Source organism: Podarcis pityusensis (assembly GCF_964106645.2).
Source record: "Podarcis pityusensis genome assembly, chromosome: 12".
NCBI lineage: Eukaryota > Metazoa > Chordata > Lepidosauria > Squamata > Lacertidae > Podarcis > Podarcis pityusensis.
In genome coordinates, this window is record NC_138037.1 from 11,070,676 (window position 1) to 11,090,422 (window position 19,747).

At 45.5% G+C, this 19,747-nt stretch overlaps 1 protein-coding gene across 1 annotated transcript in view; it reads right to left on the bottom strand.

The window, feature by feature from the left end:
• Positions 1-19,747, bottom strand: part of PRKAG2 (protein kinase AMP-activated non-catalytic subunit gamma 2) — a 208,106-nt gene that overhangs the window by 114,496 nt on the left and 73,863 nt on the right. Inside the window, exon 3 of the mRNA XM_080974338.1 lies at positions 15,375-15,657. Coding sequence (XP_080830464.1) covers positions 15,375-15,657 — 283 coding nt within the window. The remainder of the gene's footprint in view (positions 1-15,374; positions 15,658-19,747) is intronic.

A 19,747-nucleotide genomic window follows, 5' to 3' on the forward strand; every position in this document is an offset into this window, starting at 1 on the left:
ACAGTGTATTACAGTAACCCAATCTGGAGGTTTCCAGAGTATGGTGGCCAAGTCATCTCTGCCCAAAAGGGGTCATACCTGGTGAACCAGCTGTAGCTGGAAAAGGGGGGTCTTTGGCCACTGAGGCCACCTAAGCCTCAAGCGACAGCGCTGAACCCAGGAACACCCCCAAAATGCAGTCAAAAGGGTGGCGGAGGCTGTAGCTTTTGCCAAGTCTCTCTTCACAGTGCACACAGTCCTGCTCTCATCTGGATGAAGAGCAGTCTTTTTCTTCTTCTTGGCTTTTCAACCAGTTATGAACCGCAGATTACCTGCTTTGAAAAGAGGAATTAAACGCATCACTAGCCCAGCTTAGAAAGCTGCTGGCTGTGATAGGAGCAAAGGAGGATTTATGATCGAGGCTAATCAAGAGGCAGGATTCTGTTGGGTAAGTTGTCAAACCTTTGGGCTGTCTGGCAAAATGGGGAACGCGTTGCAATTTTAAAATGAGAGCAATATGCTTTTATGGGGGGAGGAACCCAATGTTTTCTCGGCAGCCAGCAATGAAGACATGGCATATCTCTGGCACTCAAATCAGAAGAGTGTGACTGGTGTATTAAATATTAAAACCTGCATCTTAAAGAGACACAAACAGGAAGTATTGCTCCAATCCATATTCTTTGGTTAAGCATGTTTGTTTCTTCACTACTTCGAATGAGGTGGGAGATAATATGTGTGGATTAAAGCAGAGTTTCTCGACTCTGGGCCTTCGACCACTTTTGTTGTTGGCATCTGTCTCAAGAGACAATGGAGTGCACCTCTGGGGGTGGAGTTAAGCCGCTACATTAGCAGCACCTAAGTGGAGGTGCCAGCTTGGCAGCAAGTATGGAGGTCCTGGGCTGCCCAGATGGCAAGACCCCCCTCTCAGCCTCGCTGCTGTGGTCCAAAGGAAAGCAGAGCAATGTGTTTGGCCCCAGCTTGGCTGCAGGAGTTGCCAGAAGAAGGCATACAAAGCATTATCCAACCATCTTAGGGACTCCACTCTGGATTTGTGTAGCCTTTTCTTCTTCCAAAGATACCCCACAAAGGACCACTTTTAGGTGGGTCTCATTTGCTACAGCCTGCCCAGGGTCTTCTTCCTTGCCTGCCCTGCCCCACAGCCAGTTCAACCCAGTTCAACCAATGCCAACACCAGCAGCTTCTGGCATTTTGAGTAAAGGTTGAGTAAATAAGTTTTTTGGGAGGTGGGGTGCATGAGCAATTGAAGGTCTCCCTTCTGGGGAGGAGTGGGGTGGCCAGAGGAGGTGCTGCCATATGTCTAGAATTTTCTGATATTCGGTCCTTGTTAGCAGTCTCCAGGTGGAAATCGCTGAGATTTCTGGGAAAATCAGGACATATGGCAGCCCATGTCGGAAGCGTAGATTTTGGCGAATGTCATTCAAAATAGCTCAGAAAGCTCAACAACTTTTGTGTCTGGACTTTCACTTGTTGAAATATGGCAATCCTATTACAAAACAAACTGGGAATATAAAGCAATATAAAGGAAGGGGAGAAGAGAGGAGAGCCGTTGCAGCAGGAAGAAGTGGCTGAAAAAGACCGGAGAGGGGGATTAGAGAATCTTGCAGGTTGGAGGCGGGGGAAGAAGGTCCAAGTTGGAAGTAAAAGGAACTGGGAGAAGAATTAACAGGGACTGGTGTTAACTTGTGGGTGAACATATCAGACGACACAGCGATTCTTCAAGCAACAACGACCCAGGGTTTCCTGCCTAAAGTAACTGACGTGGACCTGAGTGAAAACTATATACACGATACTCCTGGTGGCCAGGGTGAGAACTTCAATACATAACAACTGGTGTGGGTAGGGGCAAATTAAAAAGGAAAGGCCTTCATTGCTTGGAGAGCCTGGATCAGCAATTCTGCCTAATTCTCCCACAATACCTCTGGAGCAAATTCCTGTACTTCGCTTCAGAAAAGCTAAGCTATGGAACCTCACCACAAAGAAAACACTGTGACAGAGAATTTAGCAATTTCCAAAAATGGATTCAGTGTCGGAAGGAAACAATGTCAGTAAATGCCAAACTCTCCTTCCACCTGCCGCCATTTTGTGACTGATAAGCCTCAGCCATTTTCAGCCATCTCAGCCACCCTGAATTCAATCATTCAGAGCTTCCATGCCCCATGAGGCCACATACCAATGGACAAGCTGTTTGGTCTCTATTAAGAACTGAAGGACACACCCACACTACAGAGCTGCCTTTCTTATAAAACCAAGAGTCTTGGGGAAAAGACTTGAGGGGTACAAATCAAATGCACAGTTGTTGCGTCAATGGGTATGCAGTAAAACTTGCCACAATCATCTTCATGGGAAATCTCATTGATGAGGATGAACTGAAATTTCCCATGGCAAATTCTGGAATATAACAACCCAAATGGTGTGTTCACAGTAAGATTCCAAGTCCGCTTATAATGTCAATTACTTTCAACAATATCATTCTATGTAAGCTTTCCGCACACTTTCAAATTGAGGCTGCCAGACACTTCATAACTCCCACCCCTGCTTCAAACCTTATTCTATCCTTCCTGGACCCTTCCTTAGGCAGAAAGAGGATTGAACGGTCCCAAGAGAGAAAAAAGCAAAGAGTTACACCTTTCTCTGGAGCCTCCTACCGTCACTGACTGGCCACCCCTCCTTTTATAGCCTTCCTGCGCCAACACACCCATTATCTTCCTTTCTGCTGAGGCGGAACAAGAGCAAAAGCCTGCAAGACTGAATTTGATTTTCTTCAAAACACAAACACTGTGCAGAAGGGATTACGGCCAAAACAATACCTATAGCACAGTCCGACCGGCCAAAGATAAGAGACCCAGCTGGGGCAGCAGTAGGCAATAGGCAGGCGCTCTTTACCGCCTGCTGTGCCCCGATATTAAAAATCTTGAGCCTGTGGTTTTTCCTCCCCTTTCAGTGTATTCGGAGATGTAACAAGACCCGCAACAGGGACAGGGAGCGCAACGTGGATTAGGAACTTTCCGCTGGCCTTTATTTTGGGTCGCAGCGGTCAGAGTGTTCCGCCATCCACCAGAATTCCTTGCTTCCCTTCCCTATTTTTAGGCTCTGAAATAAAATTGGCTTGAGAGGCCAGCTTACTAATAGGCGCCTCTTCCAGGGACTCAGGGAACTACAACATTATTACGTAACCTCAAAAAATTCAAGCGTCGTTGTTCTTGATTATGGGGTGGTTGCTGTTGTTTGATCTTGCTCTTCTGCCACACCCAACTTGACAAAATAAATAAACAAAGCAGCCACATATTTTGGATTATCATGATTGGCAGGTGCCATCTTATCAAGAGTTCCATTCTGCACGATAGAGGAACTGGGACTTTAGCGGCGTGGCCCCTACCCTTTGGAAATCCCTGCCCTTGAATATCAGACAGTCTCTGTTGTCTTTTTGGTACCTACTGAAGACACTCCTCTTCCAACAAGAATTCTAGTGGAGCTATTTCCTATTCTGCATCTGTACAGGGGATGGTTTTTAACTGGACGGCTCAGCTGGTTAGTGCATGGTGCTGATAACGCCAAGGTTTCAGGTTCAATCCCTGTATGGGGCAGCTGCACATTCCTGCACTGCTGGGGGTTGGACTAGATGACCGTCGGGGTCCCTTCCAGCTCTATGATTCTATACTGTTATTTCTTTATCCTTCTGTTGTTTGGCGCCCTGTGCTCCTTTGGGAGGAAGAACGATGGTACCTGCAGACACCTACATGGCACCTGCTCTATGCAAGTACATGCCTTGTGGGTGGGAGGAATGCCGCAGCTTAATTGCTTGATCTGTAGTTACCCTAATTAGGCCTGGCACTGATAAGCAGCTTCTTAACAAGCTGTGACAGATTTCTCAGCCTTTCCGCCAGAAGTTTCCCTGAGTTTTATTGTGCTCAGCAAAGCTTGGATCTGGTGGCCTTTAATGTAATTGCAGGAGTAATGAGTCTTAGTGCCAAGAGCAGCTTTCTTCCCAGGGCAAAAAACAGCAGACACGGACCAATCTGAATCGGGGCCATGAGAAGACTTAAATTCCCCCCTTGCTGCATGCCATGGTATCAATCCAACCCCGGCTCCCCAAACCCTGCTATTTGCTAAATTACAATAAATTAATAATAATTATTATAATGGGACGCGGGTCTAAACCACAGAGCCTAGGCTTGCCGATCAAGAGGTCGCGGTTTGAATGCCCACGACGGGGTGAGCTCCCATTGCTGGGTCCCTGCTCCTGCCCACCTAGCAGTTCAAAAGCACGTCAAAGTGCAAGTAGATAAAAAGGTTCGGCGGGAAAGTAAACAGTGTTTCCGTGCGCTGCTCTGGTTCGCCAGAAGCAGCTTAGTCATGCTGGTCACATGACCCGGAAGCTGTCTGCGGACAAACGCCGGCTCCCTCAGCCTATAGAGCGAGATGAGCGTGCAACCTCAGAGTCGTCCGCGACTGGGACCTAATGGTCAAGGGTCAAGGGTACCTTTACCTTCAATAATAATAATGATAACAGTATTTATACCCCGCCACTCGGGGTGGCTTCCAACAAAAGATTAAAAACACATTAAAACATCAATCATTAAAAACTTCACTAAATAGGGCTGCCTTCAGATGTCTTCTAAACGTGCGATAGTTGTTTATTTCTTTGACATCTGATGGGAGGGTGTTCCCCAGGGCGGGCGCTACTACCGAGAAGGCCCTCTGCCTGGTTCCCTGTAACTTTGCTTTTCGCAGTGAGGGAACCACCAGAAGGCCCTCAGCGCTGGACCTCAGTGTCCGGGTTGAGTGATGGGGGTGGAGATGCTCCTTCAGGTATACTGGGCCAAGGCCATTTAGGGCTTTAAAGGTCAGCACCAACACTTTGAATTGGGCTCGGAAACATACTGGGAGCCAATGTAGGTCTTTCAAGACCGGTGTTATGTGGTCTCGGCGGCTGCTCCCAGTCACCAGTCTATAACTCAGGAGACAGACATGTACTTAAACCCTATCAAAGACCTTACAATGTTTTCCCCTTATGCAAAAATCCCAGAATTTGCACAGTAAATGGGCTGGCCCTAAGAATGTTATAGATCTCTAGATCTGCCCGCACCATACTGTACTTCTTCTGTGTTGAGATTAGAACCTCAGGGGAATAATTTGTGGCTGTGGTATTTTTAGGGGCACATCTGCAGAGCTTGTGAAAAAGCAAGGTGAAAGACAGAAGCCAATTTGCTTTATTCTGGATTTAGAGTACAACGTGGCACATTTTGAGAGTTGTGAATTGGTTGCTGCAAGGCAATTTCCCACAGCCTCTCTGAGCCCAAATATAGTGACCCTGCAGATGTCACTGGACTACTAGTCTGAGATGATGATAGTTCAAGACCATCACATGGAGAGCCACAGATCCCTCATGCTTGCTTTGAGGTCTCCAACGTATCTTGGGACATGCAAGAACAGTTCATAACAAAGGTGAAGATCTACCACCCATCACTAAAACAAGAATACAAATGTTGGGGTAAAAGGAAAAACCCATGAAAAATAAGTATTATAAAAAAAGACTATATATGGTCAACTTTTGCCTTTGTGCGGAGAGAGATTAATTCCTTTCTGAGGATGTCAGTTATGCCAGGCAATTTATTCTCCCTTCCCTCTAAGAAGCATTACAAAAACTGTCAGCAGCATTAAGGATAGCTTAGCAAAAAAAACCCAAAACCAAAAAAACCCTATCCAGCCTCTTTGCCAAAAGCACAATTGCTAATCATTACTGGGATTTGCTTTTCACACAGACAACTCCCTGGTTTTTAAATTCTTTGGTTCTTATTCTGAGTGCCTGATTTGTTCACTCTTGTCCCAGCCTAGTTTGGGGGGGGGGGTGTCTGGGCAGGGGGAAAACGGACTAAAATGAAACTTTTTCTCTGCCTGTCTGAAGCTAATCTTTTCAATTATGGGTGAATGGCACACAATAGGGCACAGGGGTTTGGTCTGGCTTGGCTTTAGAACTTTAGATTTATTATTCATTGTTTAAGGTTTGGGCTAAAACATAGAAGTCATGAGTGCAGAAGACATTCCTTGAGGACTTCCCTCTGGTGCTCGTGAAACCTGACGGTCTCCCTTGCTTACTGCTCTCTTCATCACAAGGCGATGGTGGTGGTTATTCCACTCCACTTGAAAAGAGCTGAAAGAGGAAGCTAGAAGAGGGATGCTAGTCCCCTCTTCCAACTTGGTATGCTTTTTGAAGGCTCGCATCAGCATCTCAGATGTTAAACTGGAATCACTGCTACAATTCATTTATGTTGGGACTGTCAAATGGAGGAGGCAGGGATCTTATCAGTTTGAGGTACCAAATAAGGCTTGAAACACTCACACCTATGCATTACTGCAGCATATCCAGAGGTAATACAGTGGTACCTTGGGTTACATACGCTTCAGGTTACATATGCTTCAGGCTACAGACTCCGCTAACCCAGAAATATTACCTCAGGTTAAGAACTTTGCTTCAGGGTGAGAACAGAAATCGTGCTCCGGCGGCACGGCAACAGCAGGAGGCCCCATTAGCTAAAGTGGTGCTTCAGGTAAAAACAGTTTCAGGTTAAGAACAGACCTCCAGAACGAATTAAGTTCTTAACCCGAGGTACCACTGTACACCATTAGCAGGGCAAAGAGGCTGAGCACTCAAATGGCTGCTACAGCTCACCTCAACGTCAGCTTCTCCCATATTCCATTTAGTGTGGGAAATTTGCAAATTGTGTGTGGCTTAGGGTGTGGAATAGGTGGTACTGGTAAATTGAGAATAACAATAAATACAGTGGTACCTCGGGTTAAGTACTTAATTCATTCTGGAGGTCCGTTCTTAACCTGAAACTGTTCTTAACCTGAAGCACCACTTTAGCTAATGGGGCCTCCTGCTGCCGCCGCACCACCAGAGCACGATTTCTGTTCTCATCCTGAAGCAAAGTTCTTAACCCGAGGTACTATTTCTGGGTTAGCGAAGTCTGTAACCTGGAGCGTATGTAACCTGAGGTACCACTGTATTTCAGTTGGTGGCATGGGGAGCAGCCATTTTGGCATGGAAGAGGATCCTGGAGAATGAGCAGTAGCAAGGACATCGATGGTGTCCTGCTTGGGAGACCATGGTGCAGCCAAGGCAATCCCTGGCTGGATTAATCATATGCCACTTTCCAAACAGGAGGGTTACAGAAAAGCAAGTCAGGCGGATTAGTCAAATGCACCTGGCAATACCAGATTCCAACCACAGTGGAAAGCAGGGCAAACAGGAGCATATCAGCACCCTGGAGAGCTCACTCAGGAGCAGTTGTTGACTCAACAGCATACTGAAGTCTTCTAGGGCTTTATGAAAGTCAGCTGGTGTGGACTGTCTATTAGCCCTACCCCTTCTATGACAATGTAGGCTCTTTTAATGGATCATTGCCCTGCTGGGTAGCTGTTGGTTCCTACAGCATGGAGATAGTGAGGGATGAGTTGGAAGGGTGTCATCCAAGCTGGAGGGGTATGGTAAGGCCACATCTTCTGGTCTGGATAGTCCAGAGGGCAGGGCGGGTATTTATGTCCCAAGTGATGCTTCCTCTCCCTGCAGGTCTGCCTGTGAGCCAGAGAACATGACAAATAGCAGGGGCCTCAAGAGCTGCAGAGGTTGCTCAGGCCTGAGTGAGTGGAAGTAGTGATGATGGTGATGAAGGGATTATGGCACACCAAGGTTGGATAATGGAGCTATATTCAGAAGATAACCACTGGTCCCATTGGCTTGAAGGGAGGGGGAGATGGGTGTGGCTACATCTGCTGGGTGGGCAGCTTTGCCCTCCAGCTTAAATGAGGTTGATACCCCTGGTTGACTAGATCAGCAGAATCTAAATTCTCAAATAAATAAAATGGGAGGGATCACACAAAACAGCATAATATTCACATTGCATGACTGCAAGCTTGCTGATTTTGCTGCGTGCATTTGCAGTGAAAACAGACAGAAGTGCAGTCATCATGTGTGATGCTCTACACATGCTATTTGCATGTGTGTTTTTGAAATCTGAAGTTTTTATCCCGTCTGAAAACCAGAGGTTTCAGGTTGGAGGAAGGCCAAATATACCACAGAAAGTTCTAGATAAAATATGCTTTTGCCATTAACAAAACCAACATCTGGTTGCTGCTCACTTTTATAGCAATTCTTTGTGCGTCTGGATGTTTGGAGTGGGCTCCTTCTTCCCATACTTTTCCAATGCCCTTCCACCTAAGGATTTGCTAACAACTTCAGCATTTTTCGAGTGGATGGATGCCTGATCCTAGGAAATTCGGGCAGCTGTACAAACCAGCTCATGCTAATCCCTGGCATTTGTGCAAAAGCTTACCATAAGCCTTCAACTTCAGGAGGTGTCAGAACAGCAAGATCCTCACCATCAATTAATTCTGCTTTCAGAAAGTAGAAAAGAGGGCTATTGGGAGGCAACAGAGTGAGAGACTAGAGGCTGGGCCAAGGCCATTTCCTCAGCTTGGTTGAGACCACCAGCTTCACTGGGCTCCTCCCTCCCTCCACTGTCACCTGCCGGCAGCCAAACCACCAGGATTCAACAGTGGGGAAGTTGGGAAGCAGGGCCATTGGTCAACAGAGCTTGATGGAATGAATCCAGGCTGTGGCATTTTGACCCTCCACTCAATGACTTTTCCCCTGACCTCCGATAGCATTTGCCTGTTACGGGTATGCGTGCAGGTATTTCTGCACCTGTGTGGATGTGTGTGCACCTTTAAAGAAAATTCCCAGGAAGTGCACAAATGCCAAGATTACCGACAGGCGAACAGGGGCAGCAATACTCATTTTTAATTTGGCTCTTTTTTTTTTTTAAAAAAAAGGTATTGTGTAAGACTAATCTTTGCCTGCATAAAGCTTGCCCAAGAGGGATGAAGAGGGATGAAGCTGTTCTGTCCCAAGGCCTCTCTATTTATTTTTTATTTTAATGTACAAGGTGTGACTGCTGTTTAAACGTATTATCGTTGCATTAACAAAGATATTGCATGCTGTAACTTGGAAATAAAGCTGCACACCCAACAGGAAGGAATTAATAGGGAAATTATAGGTGCAGCTGTAAGTGATGAACTTAGTGACAATGTTGTGATTACTGAGAGCATCTTATAGAGTTTTAAGAAAATGGAATCCATTTATGCAATATATGAAGAAATAATTAGGAACTGCAAGTATAGGAAGAGAAAATATGCCGCTATAAAGATTAAGGACTTTGTTTCTTCTTAAGCTGTTTCACACACATGTATTGGGGGATTTCATAAGAGATATAAAATCGTTAAGATAGGATGACCATATTGATGACATTAATGATATTTATGACTTCTACATTTATGAATTGTAACTTACTTGGATTACTTGAGATATTTATAAGCAAGGTAGTAGAGATGTTTAGTATAAGGTTTGACACTAAATGTTAACCTTAAAAAAAAGCCTATACTGGATTTTTTATTTAGTTTAAGTATGAACAAAAACTAAAAAGAATACTTTTTTAAAAGCCTGATATATATACTGATTTAGAGGTAACACACACACACACATCTGCAATCCCATACCCATATATTAGGTGGAGATCTGGAAAAAAATCTGCTCCTGCTAACTCGGTAGTTAAATTTCACAGGTGCCTTCTGCAGGCAACGTTCAGTAAAATTGGATGCAATTATACCATATGGGTAATATGGCCACACATACACAAAAATCACCAAAAATCACGCATGACAAACCTGCCCATCAAAACATAAAATGTGCTAACGAGCTTCTACATCAGCAGGTGCGAAGCAGATTGCAAATGTAACACGTGGAATACAAAAATCCTGATTAAAGGAAGAAAAACTACAGGCAGGCATTTTGATAACGATAATACTGTCTGGATGCTGCAAAAAAATTACACAAATGGACAACACAAATTCCACAATAAACACATGTCCAAAAGCACCCAACATAGCGCAGGCACTTCAAAACCCTCTTGCTGTCATGGATTGGCTGGATGCAGAAGACGGGTGGGAGGCACCAGCTGGGGAACCCCCCAAAGGAACCCCTAAGGGTAAGAAGGCTCAGAGCCCAGGGATTGGTGGTGGGATGACGATGAGTGGTCAGAAGGAGAAGAAGGAGTTGATTGGAAGAAGGAGGTGTCAGAAGCTGAAGGGGTAAAAGGAAGAGTTTGTGGCAGAGAGCAGTCTAGAAGCAGAGCTTGGAGAGGAGGAGGGCCGAGAGGCAGATACGAGGCAGGCTGCTGAAGAAACTAGGCCATCTTCCCCTCCTGCTGTGACCAACTCCCCTACCCACTGGTCACCCAGAACCTACAGAGGTATGAAGAGGGCAGAGCAGAGACAGACAAGGTGTCAGAGTCTCAGATTGCTTGGAAAGAACCCAGGGGAGGTCCTTCAGTGACATCTTGTGATTATTGATGACCTGCTGGCCCAGTAAGGTACCTGGATAGGAGACATTCTGGTACACATATGAAATCTGCTGGGAGCTCTTTGGAGGAAGAGCAAGGTATATGATTTGGTAAGGGCACCTTCAGACTTGGGGGCCCAAACCACCTGTGGGCCACCCCTAATCTAGAGTTTCACAACCTGGAAATGTTTGATGACCCAAATTAAAGCCTGCCTTCAATGTAAACTCAAAAGGACATGCGAATCTGCCTATAACAGATCAGACTATTTGTCCATCTAGCTCCAGAATAGGGAACCTCAGGCCCAGAGACCCAATGTGGTCCCTCCAGGTCTTTCTGCATGGCCTTAGGAACTCTTCCCCCAGACCACCTGATGCTCCACCCACTTTTGCTTCTGGCCCCTCACACCCTTGGAACATAGCAGCCCTGGAAGGCTGCCTCAAAGGAGATTCAGTTCCCAGACTGAAAAATGTTCTCCACCTCTGGATTAGCCCAGCATTTTCTATTGTTGACTAGCTCAATGGCAAAGAAAGGTGTTCCCCAAATGTTCTGAACCCCTGGCCTACCTGGTGGCAAGTCAATACGTCAAGTCCAAAGTTTGGGGGTCAATCTATGCAAGCTAAGTCCAAAGTCCAGGAAACACACTCCAGGGTCTGTTTAGGTAAGCCAAGTCTGAAGTCCACCAGTCAGGATACAGTCCAGAGTCAAACCTGAAGCACAGTCCCCTAGAGGTCCAGGGGCATCCAAGTCAAGGCCCATCAACATGGGCAGTTGAGCAGACCCGGCACCTCAGCTCTGCTTCCCATTTGTACTTTGCATGTTGATTGCAGCATCTGGGCTTGATGAGACACGTGACCCTCACCTGTTCTGAGCCTGCTCCAGCTAAGGATCACACATCTCCTCCCAAAGCTAGCAAGCCCCACATGGCCAACTGGTGAGCTGGGCTTTGTGCGCTTGCCTGCCTCAGCCTCCTAGAGCGCCCCTCCTGCTGCTCCCTATGCCTCAGAGGCTGCTGTATTTGTGGAGACAGGGGCCCCTATGGCTCTGGTAATGGGTCCTGCTGCTCTGGTTCCCCTCACCACCATCTGTCACTCCATGAGTTCTTCTTTCCCCATCCCCTGCTTGCCCTGGTATGTTCCAGTCTCGCCTACACCCCATGCTGGGATCCTGTTCCTTCTCTTCCTCCTCCCCGTCGTCCTACCAGTTCATGACATCAACACCGGGTTCCTGGTCCCCTTTAACAAGAGCTACCAAGGCTTCAAGGGACGCAGGTGGTGCTGTGGGTTAAACCACAGAGCCTAGGACTTGTGGTTCGAATCCCCACAACGGAGTGAGCTCCCGTTGCTCGGTCCCTGCTCCTGCCAACCTAGCAGTTCGAAAGCACGTCAAAGTGCAAGTAGATAAATAGGTAAAGCTCTGGTGGGAAGGTAAATGGTGTTTCTGTGCGCTGCTCTGGTTTGCCAGAAGCAGCTTAGTCATGCTGGCCACATGACCCGGAATCTGTACGCCGGCTCCCTCGGCCAGTAAAGCGAGATGAGCGCCGCAACCTCAGAGTTGGTCACGACTGGACCTAATGGTCAGGGGTCCCTTTACCTTTAGCTTTTACCAGGGCTTCAACATGGGGCGTGCTGCACGCAGAGCATGTCTTCTGCCACTGAGATGCAGATCTTCCCTGATGAAGAGTCAACAATCCTTAAACACCTCTGATTCAGAGACCCCGATACAGAGCCACAGACAAAGCCCAGTCATGCCCCATTAATATCTCTAGCAAATGGGAAACTAAATATTTCTGGGGATGCAACCGGGCTAGATAAGTCCAGGCCATGAAACTGAACATTTCAGATTCATGGCTTGTGCATTACTGCTGAGCACTGCCTAGAAGCTTCAACCATAATAAGCTGGGGCTAATTTCCCACTAATGGTGCTTTGGTCTTACAAAAGCAGGTCCTTTTTTTTCATTCTGGAGTCAAATATTGTTATAGGAAATGCTATAGGACCTGGCCCTAGAACTCTAATATCAATCTAAACCCATTAAAACAGTGTTTTTTGTTCTCTCTGTCCCTTGGGAAAAAAAGCTACTTTGTCATTTTATCTTAGCCAAATAGGGTGGAAAGAATTAATTTCATTATACAGAACAGAACAGGATTTCATTGGATTAAACCCAAGGACTTTCAATGTGCTTTTTAATATCTGCAGAATTGCACTGCCCTTTCACATTTGTAAAATATTCACGCACAAAAGATCTCCAAACCCATCCCTATTCCCAACAGTGGCTGAATTTGCCATACACAGTAAGCCAATGCTGGGGAAACTCCAGTTTCATAAGCCCACCAGATCTCCCCACTTGGCACAGAGTGTGGTTTAGCCAAAGCCATGCCAGGCAGGTTTACAACAGGTAAACCTGCAGTGCCAAACCGAAAAGGGAGAATAAGGAGCACACCCTGAGAGCCTTTTTCTGTTGCTCTGTGGTAACGAAAATAGTCGTCAGATTCAAAAAGCGGCGAATTACAGCTGAACAGGAAGAATGGCGAGTGCATTTTGGCTCTGTACACATCCTCCAGCTTTAAAGCACATGCAAAATACAATCTTTCCCTCAAAGAACTCTGGGCATTGTAGTTTGTTAAGCGTTGCTGGAAGTTACAACTCTGTGAGGGGCTAAACTACAATGTCCATAATTCTTTGAGGGGAGGGTATGTTTCAAACGTGCTTTGAAGGTAGAGCGTACACACAGCCTTGAGACTGCATTCATAATTCTTCTGCAGCCTCAACTTAAATTCAAGTCTTGGCTGCAAAGGAAGACTCTTTGCAGCACTGGCTTATGTTTATGTCTTTATTATTTATTATTAATTTTTGAATAATGCCCTTCATCTGATTTCACAGGCTGCAGAGGGTTGCCGTATGTCCTCTTTTTCTAGGACACGTCCTCTTTTTCATGGGTATGTAAAATGAGAGTCGACATAGCAATCCATAGTTAAAAGTAGTACAGTGGTACCTCGGGTTAAGTACTTAATTCGTTCCGGAGGTCCGTTCTTAACCTGAAACTGTTCTTAACCTGAAGCACCACTTTAACTAATGGGGCCTCCTGCTGCTGCCGCGCTGCCGGAGCACGATTTCTGTTCTCATCCTGAAGCAAAGTTCTTAACCTGAAGCACTATTTCTGGGTTAGCGGAGTCTGTAACCTGAAGCATATGTAACCTGAAGCATATGTAACCTGAGGTACCACTGTAGTTGGCAAATGTGCCCTCTTTTTTGCTCTTCAAAACATGGCAACGAAGAGTGGTGGCTTCAACAGAAGCATTGCAGATATACTCCTAATACTTCCTAGGCAAGGCATAGGCTCAAAGTAGAATCCCATTTTACACTCCTTCAGTAAGTCATGAATCATGGGCTATTGTGCTTGAGCCAACTGTGTCTGCCTGGACCCCCCCCCCCCAAACAATGGAGAGAAACAATTCACAACCCCTGATTCAGCATTACATCTGATTCAGGGACAGTGGCTTGTTTTTCCCTTAACACACCACAATGGTAAGCCAAGAGTTGATATTAGCTCATAAACCATGGTTTGCTTGAAAGAAACTAACCACAGTTCCATGAACCAGGTGCAATGCTAAACATTGATTTGTTTCCTCCAAGCAATAGTGGGGAGGAGCAAAACTGCCCAGACTGGCTCAGTTACGGGAAACCATTAGGTGTGACATGAGAATTGGGTCATCATTTTAAAAAGAAGAAGTCTTAAACGTTTTAAAAGCACTTTTGGGTGTCTTGCCCATTTTCTTCTTCATAACTGTGAAACCCCTGTAGATTTGCCCGTATCCAAGTTTAGACTGCAAGAACTTTGAAACAAAGACGTATCCTATTAGATGGCGAGACCTGTGTAAATTCCCTGCACATAAACAGATGAACAAATCATAACACACCCCAATTATGGCTGATGAACCTATATTGTGGATTCCAAAGAAAAGGCTTAGTTTTAAAAGGCAAGCTTTTAAGAAGCAATGATTATCAACTATATGTTGGAGAATCAACACGGCTTTCGTATCAAAAGGCAAGAAGGTTGCCGGTCAAAGTTATGCGTCTCCTCTACAGCACAGCCACAATAGAAGCTGCTTAAAACCCTGAAACCTTATCTGTAAGAAACAGGCAACTAAAACTAACAGCACCATCTTAAGGCAAAAAATAGAAGCGCACACTAAGCAGGAAAAGAGGAGGCAGCTTTATGGAGGGTCAGGCTAACGATCCGTCTTGCTCAGCACTGTTTATACCCAAGGTAGCCAGAGTGGGGCCTTCCACATGCGGTTGACTTCCCATCAGCCCTAGCATGCCCCATGGGCATAGCTCAGTTGGCAGAGAATGAGACTGGAGTCAGGGCTGGAGTCCTTCCATCCCATCCTTGGGGCTGGTCCTGCACCACCAACCAAGAACATACACAACAGCATAGCTGTCATCTTACAGATTTGAAAATAAGAGACCAGCGGCCGTGATCGTATAGTGGTTAGTACTCTGTGTTGTGAAAATAAGGGACCAGCAGCCAAAATAAGGGATCAACAATTACTTTGATAAAATACATATTTTGTTGTGTGCAAATGGCTTTAGATACCTATTAGGTCCATAAATTACCATATAGCATATATTCAACACAAAAAAGCAACAATTTGTTGTTGACAAAGGACAGCTGGACATAGAAAGGGCCCCATTACCTTCAGTAGCTTATTTAAGGGACATCATCAATAAGGGACAGCAGCAGGACATGGCGCTGGGATAAGGGACTGTCCCACCAAATAAGGGACGCTTGACAGCTATGCACAACAGGGTCACTGTGTTTTGCACTATCGAGCTAGCGTGAGAAGCAACCACTTAAAAGCACCTTAAACCAAAACTAGTAGGACACACTCTCTCTACTTACTTTCCTGCTGCAGGAAAAGGAAATGGCCCCGAAACCAAGAGCACCTTCCCAAAATTTAACAACGAAGAGCTCCTTACTTTTTCTTGATCTGGAGAAGAACTTTATACCCCCGGGGGAAGTGGATGCGTTGGAGCTGGGGGAGGAAGAGTCTTTGGAAGACGACCGGAAGATGCCGCTGAAGCTCATGCGCCGAGGGGAGCGAGGGGGAGATTCCTGGTAGGGGAAGGGGAACACTGTTTTGGGCGAGCCGGGACTGTGCTTGGATTTGACCGGGGCAGAGGCTGGGCTGGAAGGCCGGTTCTGGAGCCCCTTTGGGAAAAGTCCTTTGGAAGGGCTCCCTGTGTTGTAGCTGTCTTCCGCCTGCAAGGGAAAGAAAAAGGGGCAATAATTTTTAACAAAAAAAATATATTATTCCAAGGCTGACCTCTGTCAAACCATTGACCTAATGAGCATCTACCTGCAGTGAATCTGCTGCAATAAAATATTGCCTGCCCTTCTCTTAAAATTATATTTTGCTGGACTATCCAAACACTAGCATTTTTCCTGTGTTGGAAAGGCTGTGGAGAGAGATGCTCATATTTTTATGCATGGTGGAGTCACACATTGGTATACATCTTTTGGGGGAAAAGTTGTTTCTCATTATTTCCAAAATTACACAGCAATCCCTTCTGCCCAATTCGGGTCTTGCCTTGTTATCATTAGTCTCAAATTTAAAAAATAACCTTAAATGCAGAGATATAGTAATTTTTCCTATTATCAGCCGTCCGATTAACAACAGCCCGATACTGTAAACAACTTAGAGAAACCCCACTGAAATCTGATTAAATAATATTTGAAATGTGGCTCTATCTTGCTACGGAAGGGTAATTAAAGGCAGTTCAAGGATAGACACTTTTGGTGAGACTTGGCTTCCTTTCTTTGCCTTTATAAATAGAGACTCCATTCTTAAGGAAATCAGCCCTGAGTGCTCACTGGAAGGACAGATAGTGAAGCTGAGGCTCCAAGACTTTGGCCACCTCATGAGAAGAGAAGACTCCCTGGAAAAGACCCTGATGTTGGGAAAGATTGAGGGCACAAGGAGAAGGGGACGACAGAGGACGAGATGGTTGGACACTGTTCTCGAAGCTACCAGCATGAGTCTGACCAAACTGCGGGAGGCAGTGAAAGACAGGAGTGCCTGGTGTGCTCTGGTCCATGGGGTCACGAAGAGTCGGACACGACTAAACGACTAAACAACAACAAAATAGAGAAAGAAGGTACTTTTATTCCACCCTCAACGTAAGAATCTCTGGGGAGAGGCTACTTGAACTGATAATGCATAAATAAACGTAACACTTGTGAACTGTGTACTGCATATGAAACCTAACGAGAATGTACCACTAGGGGAGTTAATGTTGTTCTTCTATTGACATGAAAACCAATAAAAATTATTTTTTGAGGGGCAGGAATATTGTCTGCCCAACACTGCAGGTGGTCAGAAAACAGAATTAAAAGTCAAATCCCACCTTCTTCTAATGAAAAGTTAAAATGCAGGCTCTCAATGGGTGACAAGGAGGACTCACTACCAACATAGGAAGACACTACGCTACTTTATACCGGTCAGCCTATTTGTCTAGCTGGTCCAGTGCTGCTGAACTTTGACAGGAAGTCCATCTCCATGGCCTTGGGGAAGAAGTCTCACCACTGTCACCTCTGACTTGATCTTTTAAATTTGGGACTGGACTTATGACCTCCTGCATGTAAAGCATGAGAAATGATCCATCTCAGTCCCAACAGTTGCCATTTGTGGATGTGAAAAGAATGGGCGGTTTCTGGGAGCCTAGTTAATTACATTAAATTCTGCCGCAACGGCCAACAAGACAAGCCATGCAGGTTTTTTTGGAAGCTGAACTGAGGCAGTGGTGAGCATGGGTGAGACCAGAAATCTATGCCTTCTTAGACCTCCTACCTTCTGCCGAAGAAGAGCTGTTTTGCCTCACATGCACCACCCTGAGAGCTGATACAGTGGTACCTCGGGTTAAGTAAATTCGTTCCAGAGGTCCGTTCTTAACCTGAAACTGTTCTTAACCTGAAGCACCACTTTAGCTAATGGGGCCTCCCGCTGCCCCTGCGCCGCCGAAGCACGATTTCTGTTCTCATCCTGAAGCAAAGTTCTTAACCCGAGATAATATTTCTGTGTTAGTGGAGTCTGTAACCTGAAGCGTCAGTAACCTGAAGCGTATGTAACCCAAGGTACCACTGTAATGGCTTTTTATTGTGTACAACATGCAGCAACAGCCGTTTTTAAAACTCACAATTATATTTTAACCGGAATATAACAATATTCCCTTTAACTGGACTGAAACGTGCTCATACGTTATAACAATCTTGGTCCTAGGGAGGGCGGGAAGCAATTACGCTGATATTAATGGCATGTACAGTGCGCATGACTATCTCGATTGCTTTATGGCTACAGCCATTAGCCTGGGGGAATGAGGGGAGAGACCTGTCATTTCCTGTTCTCTACTCTTGATGCTGCAGCAATTGTTCCAGTCAGAACACCTCAAGCGAGATAATTTGATTAATTATTTACCTTAATGACAAGGGGTAAAGAAAACATTAAAGCAGAAGATGAGTGTAAATATATATACACACACACACATATTTGCTTCCCTATTGGCAATTCATTTAATCAATTTTTCCTTCTCTGAGCTTATCAGACAGGATCCAGTCCTCAATAAAGAACACATACACAAGTACCCATGACTTCTAACGATACCCAGCCCATTCTTGATACCCCGGCAGCTACAGAAGCTCAGCTGCAGAAACCAAATCCTGTTTAAATATTAGTCAAGAAGGAAGGCAGTGGGGCCTCAGGCATCCTCAGATGTTCCACAGGCTGAGCAGCAGAGGGCGAAGGGAGCATGTGGAACAAAGTGCAAGCTGAAGGAGGAAACTCCACAAAACAAGCCTTTTGCCAGGGACCTCCATGCATAGGCGTTAGTCTGCAGAGCAGCTACGAATGATCAGCCCCACACCGAACTTCTCCACACAAGGCACGTGTGGCGATGCATAACTGAATCTGGGATCCATAGCTAAGCTCCAGGCCCTTGCTACTTCAGGGAAAGAACAGGATTTGTTTAATAAAGATTTAAGAAGAAAATAAAGTACCCAATGAAGTGATGAAGTGAGGGACAGATTTATTGTAACAAGCAGCACCATGCATGGTTTGAACGGCAGCATTCCTTATGGAAAATCTACAGCTAAGTACAAACATTAACTCAAGTCTCCACATTTTAGGCAGAATTTGCTGATCCAGAGTCTCTACATGGAGACGAGAGAGGACGAGAGAGAGAGAGAGAGAGAGAGAGAGAGAGAGAGAGAGAGAGCTTTCTTTCTATAAAAAATTTTTTAGGGGTACTCTGATTTTCCTACTCATATTGAGGCCAAACTTATTCACAAAATGTTTTGGGGTATGTGTCCCCTGTGCCCCCCTAGAAAAAAGCACTGTATGTGTATGTATATGTATATGTATGTGTATGTGTATGTGTATGTATACGTATACGTATACGTATACGTATATGTATATGTATGTACATACATACATATACAAACACACCTCTAAAACTACTTTTACTCATCTCCTTGAATTTCTTTTCCCCTCCACCTTTTCTTGTTAACTTATACTTTGTTTCCCCTCCCAAAAGCTTATATTCACTTCCTCCTCTCATTATCTCATTCCTTTCTATTCCCATTTACAGTGGCATGTCAGTTTAAGAACAGCCCTGTTTATGAACTATTCGGTTTACAAACTCCGCAAAACCGGAAGCAGTGTCCCGGTTTGCGAACTTTACCTCGGTCTAAGAACGGAATCCGAACGGTGGAAGGGCACCAGCGGCAGGAGGCCTCATTAGGGAAAGTGTGCCTTGGTTTAAGAACGGTTTTGGTTTAAGAACAGGCTTCCGGAACAGATTAAGTTCGTAAACCAAGGTACCACCTGTATTATTATTTTAAAATATTAACCTTTTACCTCATCTCCTAATTCCCTTCAACACTTTCACTGACTTCCAAGGCCATATCTGACTCCTGGGCCTGAAGCAAGTCTGTGGTGCCAAGGTCCATGTGGCCCCCTGTTTGACTAAACCAACTGGCAGTGGCCTCTCCAGGGTTCAGACTGGGGACATTCCCAGCCCTATCTGAAGATGCCAGGAATCGAACACGAGGCCTTCCACGTGCACAGAGGATGCTTTAACACTTTAACAACCCTTCCCTGATATGAAGAAAAATTCTTTCCCTTAGAAGGACAGGCCCGGACACATGGGAGTTCCTTATTTCCTTCAAGCAAAGGGAGCGACGGCGCATACCAGATTAAACTAAACGATATGCTATCGGTCTTCATGTCAAGGTGCAGTTAGATTAGTGTCATTCGAGGCGAGGGAATTTCTGCCCGTGGTATACCGCTGCAGAACGT